The sequence below is a fragment of the Panthera pardus genome, unplaced genomic scaffold, assembly GCF_024362965.1.
Source record: "Panthera pardus isolate Hobbes unplaced genomic scaffold, ASM2436296v1 HiC_scaffold_2, whole genome shotgun sequence".
Taxonomy (NCBI): Eukaryota; Metazoa; Chordata; class Mammalia; order Carnivora; family Felidae; genus Panthera; species Panthera pardus.
In genome coordinates this window covers 115200458-115209930 of record NW_026526765.1, presented here as the reverse complement: position 1 = coordinate 115209930, position 9473 = coordinate 115200458, and the positions used below count along the sequence as shown (strand labels likewise).

At 34.6% G+C, this 9473-nt stretch overlaps 1 protein-coding gene across 3 annotated transcripts in view; it reads right to left on the bottom strand.

Moving 5' to 3' along the window:
• The window catches only part of DHX29 (DExH-box helicase 29), a 44906-nt gene that overhangs the window by 2511 nt on the left and 32922 nt on the right, over positions 1-9473 (bottom strand). For 2 of the 3 annotated variants that reach the window (XM_019414249.2, XM_053907359.1), the window contains 11 exons: positions 9299-9443; positions 9045-9162; positions 8349-8433; positions 7317-7405; positions 6333-6461; positions 6170-6245; positions 5207-5431; positions 3756-3892; positions 3257-3350; positions 1330-1632; positions 283-414 (listed from right to left, as the gene is read on the bottom strand). In XM_019414249.2, coding sequence (XP_019269794.2) covers positions 283-414; positions 1330-1632; positions 3257-3350; positions 3756-3892; positions 5207-5431; positions 6170-6245; positions 6333-6461; positions 7317-7405; positions 8349-8433; positions 9045-9162; positions 9299-9443 — 1533 coding nt within the window. The remainder of the gene's footprint in view (positions 1-282; positions 415-1329; positions 1633-3256; positions 3351-3755; positions 3893-5206; positions 5432-6169; positions 6246-6332; positions 6462-7316; positions 7406-8348; positions 8434-9044; positions 9163-9298; positions 9444-9473) is intronic. The other variant, XM_019414250.2, reaches the window with a different exon arrangement.

Sequence of the window (9473 nt, the reverse complement as noted above, 5' to 3'; positions counted from 1 at the left end):
TAATCCATGTAAACTACTGAAGTACACAGCACATGGCAAATTATTTTTACTGATAGTAAATGCCATCTGTAATAGCAATAAAGTTGATTTTCATATTTAACAGATTGAACGTATTTTAACAGATTTAAATGTAGGCAAGATAAAATAAGAAGGTCTTCCACTCTAAGTCAAATTGTAGGCAGAAATTATGCAAACTCCAATAAAATTTAAAAAATCCACCTCAGTAGTACTGCACGTACTACAAGAAAATTTTAATGTTATGAGATCAGTTGTAGCATGTACCTGAAAATAGATCCAGCCATCAACAGAAAGAAGACGTTCCCGGTGTTGAACTTCTATATCACCACCAAAAAGTAAAACTGGAAAAGGGGTTATTAGGGTAGTTTCCCTCAAATATACTCGGGTATACCTTACCTGCACAGGAATAAAGAGAAAAAAAAAAACTTCACAGCCTATAAATGTAAGAAGTTCATTTATGTTCCATGTAAGCATTTTTCTATAATTTACTATTATAAAATTTATATCATAAATTTCATAAAGCTACCTTTACATTCTGTTGTGTGCATAACTTGCCAATTTTATAATAATCACATTCACCATTGGTGCATTTATACTATTGAAAGGCATTTTAAAACATGAATTGTAAGGGTGAATTATATTTCTTGAACATAAATGAAACTATGAACAATTTTATAATGCCAATGCTGTTAATGAGCTCAAAATAATGAGCTCAAAAATAATATTGTTTTAAAGTGTCTAGTTTCTAGACCAGTGTTTAGCTATGGCCTTTAGTAATTTCTCATGCTCTACATGTAAGTTTTGGGAGCCACTCCTTGAAATTATGAATCCTTGTTATTTTAGCAAGCTATGATTTACAAGACTGTTTTAATAGTAATCTATAAATATTTGCTGTTAACTTATCTTGGGTTACATTGTGACTCAAAGTGTTGCTATAGCATATATTGTTCTATATTATCCCATATGATTATTTGGAATGCACATAAAACAGGTCTTTGTTCCCTTTTGAGAGAGCACCTTTTGGTGAAATCTTAGGGAACGGATACATTATTAAACAATATCTATTTGCTATAATTGTCTTATTTCAAGTAAGAAAGATAATGGTCAGAGTAGAAGTTTTAATATTTTTCTTTCATTAAGTAAAAGAAATAGGGCTTTTTTGATGAAAAACTATATTTTTGTACATATTTGAAATCAATATGTATAAACTCAGTTTGATAACCAAAAATAATAACTTGTTGGGGCATCCTAACTTGTTATGACTGACTTCTAGAATACCCTGAATCATGGCATTAAGAATGAGCATTTTACCTTCTCTTGGTATAAGAGCCATCCATAAGTTTGCAAATCTCGATTTACTGAGGAGGGATGTACTTGAGCTTTGCCTTGGGCTGTCTCCACAATACAAGCCAATTTTTCTGTAACATCAACTGATTTTGTATAGATGATCTTTCCCACGTTGTCATATAGTCCAGCAGCCAATACAGCTTTAAGAAGGGCAATTTCTTGGAAGGACAGTGTGTGTGAGGCTCTGTTTCCTTCCCAGTCATTAGATGCTGTGGATGATGAAAATCCTGCTGCCTTAACCAACTTTATTAACTCCTGCTTTACATCCTAGATTGGTTTATGTTGAAAAGAGATAAGATCAGAATTGAGTAAAAAAGAAAAAGTGACAAATACCCCTTTAATATATATTGCTGTTTCCTATCAAAATTGATAGGATACCGAATTATTATTTAGTTCCCTACAGCCCAAATCAAATGAGGGAGGAAAAAAAAATTGTACTGGCAAATCAAGGATTGAAGAGTTATCTATTTCCACTACTCCCAGACTTTAGATGTCATAAAACATAATGTCTAAAATAGGAGAGCAATAAAAATGTGTCTGAGCACATTTGCGTTCAATATATTTACTTAGGTGGTAACTCTGCACAATTTTACTCAGTGAGGATGATCACACAGAACAAATAATGAAGAAGAATTGGAGAGGAACCTTGATCCTGGATTGCAAATACTTTGTTCATTTGCCTCTGGCAGTCTCACCTTAATTCTAACAATGGCAATTTCATTTAAACTTTATCTAGGTTTAGTAACCAAGTGCCCATTAGCTTAAATCCTATAGGAAGGATAAGCATTTGTCAAAGTAAACCGGCTATAAGCAATTAAAAGGTGACATTTACATTTAGGATTTCCTTTGGGTTTCTGATTTGGGGCTTAAGAGACTTTGATTCCAGGTGAGAAAAAGACAAACAGCTGCCTTAACACCACAGGGTAGGTGAAGACATGGAAAACCATGCAGCCCAGGGAAGGTGAAGAAAAGGCTCACAGAAGGAAGGAGCTGAGAGGCAACTTGGGAGGTTGGAAGGAAGTGGGGTGGAGTGGAGACATAGGAGTGTTAGCTCTCCACATCTTGAATCCCAGTGAGCCCAGAGGCAGCTGTTCTTCAGTTTATCCCTTTATCCTTTTGTGAAGGACAAAATTCATTCCACTCAGAGATGTCCCTGCTCTTATTCCAGCCATTATTTTGAAGCACAGAAAATAATGGGTTAAGTTATAGGAGAATAAAATATTCAACCCTTTAAAATATGAGAATAGAGGAATTCTGTGAGATACATTATTTTCTGAATTCTTTTATAGTGTGCCTGTAGTAAAACCTGTAGTCACTTAAATGGTATAATGAACACCATTTCCTAAGCACCATGAAAATTAAGTGTTTGAGGAGGAGCCCTGCTTTTTGCAGTCACTTGTCTTTATATTTTAACTATTTAACTCTGTCTTCCAAGAAATAATTCTGGTCCTCAACAGTAGTCAAAGCCTGAGTGATGGGCACAGCTGTCAGGTTTCCCATCCCAAGAGCAGCTTTATACACCTGGTCACAGTCAATCACAGGGTATGATGCCTTTCCATAACTATCATCCTACACTGCAACTAAGTAGCTGGCTAATATTTAGAAAAAGAGATGAGAATCTCACGAGAAGCAATCAGGGCTCTTAGGAAAAAAGATTCCAAGCCTTGGAGCATTTTATGATTATTAACATTATGATTGTTAAACACTATTTTAAATCACTGTGTAATACATAAAAGTTACCTGTTGGAAGAAACAACAAAACAAAAAATTATAGATTAATGCAGTAAATTAAATCCATACTATATGTCAAGCACTATTGTAGGCATTTTCCTAAAATAAGCCTATCAGTCAACCAAAAAACCCTGAATTACAAAGTTGTATTACGACTTACTTCTAGGGTTAACAGTGATGTTCTATTAAGAAAATTCCTCCGGCAATACGCAATTTCAGAACGATAGCCTCCTTCTTGCCGGGCCTTCTTCCATCTAGATAAATAAAATGACCAAAGTTCAACATGTTTTCTTTTCAAACTGTCTCTTTCAGAGGTAGTAACCAAAGTAAGCTTTAATTAAAGTACAATCATTTGAAAAGAGGAGGGGTCTTGATTGTTGTAGGAGCTACTAATTGAATATAAGAATTTGGCAATACTGTTATTTTTTATGTATAATAGTAAATTATTAACTTCAAATATGAGGTAATATAGATACAATAATACAAAGTACATTGTTCTTATTTAGAAAGGATTATAAAAATATACCTTGACAGATGAAGTAACTAAAAATAAGTGTAAATCTTAGAAGTATCTTTTTAATGAAAGTCAAAGATCAATTTTTTAAAGTAAATAGCCTCAGGTCATCGATTTACTGACAACACCCAGATTATTTCTTTACCCTAGGTATGCATTGTAGATCGTCAGGTGGTCTGAATCAGCCATAGCCAAAGCTGATTTTGCAAGATCTGCCTCATCTTTTCGACCAATTGGTGTAGTAAAAGGAGACTTCTCTGTCATCACTGCAGCTAGTGTTGCCTATCCATAAATAACCAAAAAAATTTATCATTAAGGAGGTATACACGGAAGACTGATTTGTAAAAGTAAGCAAATCATAAAATAATCCCACTTTCAAGTTGCATGTTTCTTTAGTACCCTTATGGTGTTCTACAGTAGCTACCATTCAATTTTAATTCATTACTTTGGACTTCATTTTATGTAATTTAAAAAATATATCACTTTTATACCATATTTATAAAGAGGTCACATCACCAGAATCGGAGATAAAAACCTGTATGTGTGTATAGTGATTCATAGTCTGTCACACAGTTATATCTGGACTTTTGGCCTACTAGATTTCTATGCCTGCAAGTCTCTTTAAATACTTCAAAAATAATTTGGAGTGTATAATGACCCATTTCTAACTGTTGCAGCTTTTCTTTTTTTTTTTTTTATTTAAAAAAAAATTTTTTTTTAACGTTTATTTTTGAGACAGAGAGAGAGACAGAGCATGAATGGGGGAGGGGCAGGGAGAGAGGGAGACACAGAATCGGAAGCAGGCTCCAGGCTCTGAGCCATCAGCCCAGAGCCCGACGCGGGGCTCGAACCCACAGACTGCGAGATCGTGACCTGAGCTGAAAGTCAGACGCTTAACCGACTGAGCCACCCAGGTGCCCCCTGTTGCAGCTTTTCAAATTAATTATCATGACAGAGGTTATTTTTTGGACTCAACACAATTCTGGTGAGTATTTCTAATAGTAGAGAAACAAGACTACAGTACGTTACACTGTCTTCATTCTGTTTTTAAACAGCATTGATTTGTAGTCCCAGAAAAGGCCACAGCCTGATGAAACTGTAAAGTTGAAATGGAATAGCAGGCATATGAGCTCAGAGATTCAGCAAGAGGCACAAAGTTGGTTAATTCTGAGATAATTAGGTAAAACTGAACTGCTGGTAATTGCTGGCTCAGAGAGATAATCCAGAAACAGAGAAGGAGAAAGTTTTTGATTCTACTTAAAAAAATCTGTGGGATTCAAAGCTCCTTAAGAATCATCTACTATGTACTCAAATAAATATTTCAAGTGCGATTTTTGGTAGCAAAAGCCAAACCCATTCACAAAATAGTACCTCCAGCATACTTAAGTACATGGATTAATATTTATGATCTTAAAAATAAATATTCAAAAATTCTCATCAAGCATTCAGACCTCCTGGTTTTAATGCTAGTACTGACATTCTATTAATTAAAAAAAAAAAAAATCAAATTAAAAGTTAAGAATTGCTTCCAAACTTAGTAATTCCCCAGCCAAAACGATAGTTAAAGTGAAGAAGCAAGATCATCATTTATTTTACCACTGGGTCAAGGCAGCCAAATATGGCACCAAAAATAAGCATCTTGCCAATCTTGACGTTCACAGGCAGGGCTGCAAGGTGCTGGCCCAATGGAGTCAGTGTAGGCTCATTTAGTTCACATGCTCCAATCTTTCGGAGTAAATTCATTGCATTGCTGATCACTTGAAGCTGAGGAGGATCTAAAGCTTTGGCAAGGAAATCTTCAGGAGAACCAAGACTGCATTTCTGCAAATTAAAAAAGCGATCAATCAGTATGTTGTTAGAACTGACCAAAGAGATGGTCACATTGGAACTAACTTTAGGTAAAATTTTGAGCAAAGAGGATAAATGTCTGAGGAAAGCTATCCTGTTATAATCCCAAGTGTGTGAGAAACTGTGTATGTGTTAAGGGCTGGCATGAGGTCAAGATCTTCTAATCTGTATTTTAGTTTCTTCATTCCTGATTTTTGTGAAGTCAAAATCTTAAGAACTGAAGGATATTATAGATCTTTCAGACTAGGAAGCCCTTGGTCAACATCAGGGTTTCTCAATCTCCACACTGTTGTTATTTGGGGTCATATAATTCTTTAAATGACTGTGCTGTGCACTATAGAATGTTTAGCAGTTCCCTGGTTTCTACCTACCAGATGCCCATATAGCATGGCCTCCCTCTCCTCCCAGTTCTGCCAACCAAAAATGTCAGAAAACATTGCCACTTATCCCCTGGTGAGCAATACTGCCCCCAGTTGACAACTAAGGTCTAGGTACTGAGACTGTATTTTAGTCTACAAAATATGAGTGTCTCTGGTAGAATTAAAGCACAGTGGGTTTGTTTACTTATAAAGAAAATGGGGGGGGGGGTATTTACTAAAAAGTAAGATACTTGGAAATCTAGGGGAGGGGAAGTTTACATCTTTTTTTTTTTTTTTTTTTAGAAAGGGGTAAAGAATGAACACGTTAACACCTGAGTTCCTTTAGAATTACCATAATATGAAGACATAACTCCTCCAGAGGCACACGCAAAATTTCAGGGACAGAATAGTCCATAAAACCTTCAAATCTGAAAAATAATATTAAACACTTTACATATTATCAGAAATGCCACACTATAATCGTTTGTTTTTCAATTTCCAGTGCTATGTTGTACCTTTCTCTTGTGTACATTCGGAAGCAGAAGCCATCTCTGACCCTCCCAGCTCTGCCCTGGCGCTGCAGAGCACTTGCTTTACTGACAAATGTCTCAACCAAAGAACTCATCTGACTGCTTTCATGGTACCTAAAAAAAAGTTTTAGGAGAGAATATTTAGATCAAGGACTTAAAAGCTGTAAATATGTGACTCTTAAAATTACACTGAAGACAGGCTTAAAATAGTCTATCATAATTGTGGACCAATATTTTCCAAATCATGTTTCATATTTAAATAATTTAGCAAACACTGCAAATTAAATCTCATACTATCAAATTAAAAACTCTGGCACAAGGAAAAAACTTGTTTAACTTGCCCTTTTCCAAATTAATCTGACCACTGCCTCTAGGTAGTCATATGCACTGCCAAATATTGCTGAATTTTCCTAATACAGGGACAGTGTATATATGGATTACAATAGACTACTAAGGTGGTCTTCTCTGTTTTTGCAATATAAACATTAAAATGTTTAAAAAGCAGTAATCTGAATCTGAAGATTCAGGTAAGGTTAAGTGCCAGTTATTATAACAGGTACATTCAATTATGAAAAATATTCATGCTCCCCATTTACAAATGAGGGAACTGATGATTATATTTAATGGTATTATTGGTAAAGATTACAGACCTGAGATTTAAATCCAACTTTGATTCCAAAACTCACACTGTTATAACCTCACAAATAATTATTGTTTCTGTAAAGCTATTTTGCAAACAAATTTACAAAAAATTATGTTCTGAAAATTTTCTTGGAGAGCAGTTTTCTGCAAGAAGCAGAACACTGGCATTACTTACAGGAAAGCACATGGCATGATTTTCTTGGGTATTTGAAAGTTTCCCATAGTTTCTCTGAGGCTTTGGGTAGAATTAGGACATTGGGATTTTCCCTATATGATTCTGAGATTTCTCCTAAGAATTCAAGAGCCCCAAACCCTTTTCAAACTTACTTATTTTCTTTTGTTCTTCCAGTGTCAATTACAAATACAACATCTGGAATAGTGATACCTGTCTCTGCAATATTTGTTGCTAAAACAATCTGAAAATAAAGAAAAAGCGAAAACATTAGGTAACAACTTCCAGCAATCATGACCAAATGAGCCACCCAGTTGCCCCTCTCGTTCTAAAATTCTTAATGGTGATGACTGAATAGTGCACTTTTTGCATTTTTCCTTCTGTATTCTTGGAGAAAACATTTTGGGAATTCCACATCAAATATTCAATGCATATTGCTCTATATCAACTCTGTATTTTGATAGTGAATGCTTGTTTCTCTTATTCATTTGACCTAGGAAATAATACTGGGTTCTCAGACTTAGATGGGACCTAGGTGCTCATTCTACTTCAGTAGCATCTAATTTTTTTTTTTTTTTTTTAAAGAGGTTGAACTCTTTTCTTTAAACCAAATCTTTGAGGGAAGCTAAAATGTTACAGATCAGAACAGCCTCAGAACCCAGGCTCCTGCACTGCAGTCTAGGCTTTCTGGGAGCTCTAGTATTCCCTACAGTTCTTATATGGTACCCTTTATCCCCTTCTAAATTTGAGAAACTGTCTACCAAGTATCTCTTCATTCAGAATCCTCAACAGAGGAGGCAATGAAAATACTGAGACTATTTCCTAACCTAATGGTCTATGCATTAAAAAAATAATCCAGGATGAATACATGTAGAACAACAATGAATCTGTACAGGATTCAAATAGTTCCTGACATCCAACATCTTTCATGAAAAGGATGGGAAAAGTAGTGATTTTTCTTCCCACAAAAGAAAGTGATGCCATGTTTTTCAACTGTCATTCCCCTAAAAGTCTTGTCCCTTTAATAATGTATACTATAAATTTTCAAATACTTAAGTATTGGGTTCACTTTCTCATTATGTTAAGCTACTGAGCATCTGGAGTCTGCCATGAACTGTGAGACACTTAATTACATTTTCATGAAATATTCAACAGATCACACATAAATTTGCTGTACTGAATTTTACCTTCCTGACTCCAGGAGGAGGAAGTGTGAATGCTGCAGCTTGGTCTTGAGTTGAAAGAATAGAATGGAGAGCTATCACTTTATATCTGAAAGTTAAAATCATAGTTCTTAGCAAGAGTTTCTCTTTAGAAGACACTGCAAAGAATAACAAAATTTATTTGCAAATAGCAATTTAAAAAATTTTTTATTATGAAAAAATTCAAACACCTAAGTTATGAGACTGGTACAATGAAACCATATACATTCATCAAAGAGAAAATAATATGAATTTATATGGAATATAAGGTTTCAAGAATTTTCAAAATATGCTTGGATACTGCAGTGATAACCATGATAGCAGTAATAAACTGTATCAAAACAGACACAGTAAACAGCTGAATACCTATATCTGAATGATAAGTTGCACTCTGTAGGGGTTTTGCACTATCCAGTGGGTTGGGGAGGTGAGTCACTATCTTATTCTGAACCACAGGATTCCCTCTGTTTAATGAATTAAAGACACAGAACAAAAGCAGAAATCATACCTAAAATTTTTAGTACATTTAATGCTATAATAGAAATGTTAAAAACAAAAACCTTACTTCACTTTAGACAATTTTAATTAAAGGTAAAAAGACTGAGAATTCTAAGAGTTTTAATATACAAAACATTTTTTAATTTTAAAACTACTTGGAATATAATGAAGATCTGTGGTTACCGTTCAGAAAAAAATCTTCTGTCAGTTGACAGGAGATCATACAGCTGTTGAATGTGAGCGAGGCCTGGTAAAAAGATCAACACTGCTCCTTCAACATTTCTGAATTGGGGACTTCTGTCTGAAATTTTTTAGAAGATAACAATATTCAACATAAGAAAAAAGGTAAGGAATAGTATTTAACATGTTAATAAAATGTTTCCAGTTAGAAAAGTTTTATCAAAACAAATAGAGTCAGATTAGTAAAAGATACATACCTAAATATATAAGAAGTTCCAAAATGAGATCAAGGTTGATTTTATGAGGATTCATGTAGAGAATAGCATGCTGAGTGCGGCTACTATACTTTTGGTAAAATGGATTTAAATCAGCACTTGATCCAGTCTGAACTGGTATATATTCCTAAAAGAAACACAATCAGAAAATGGTGAA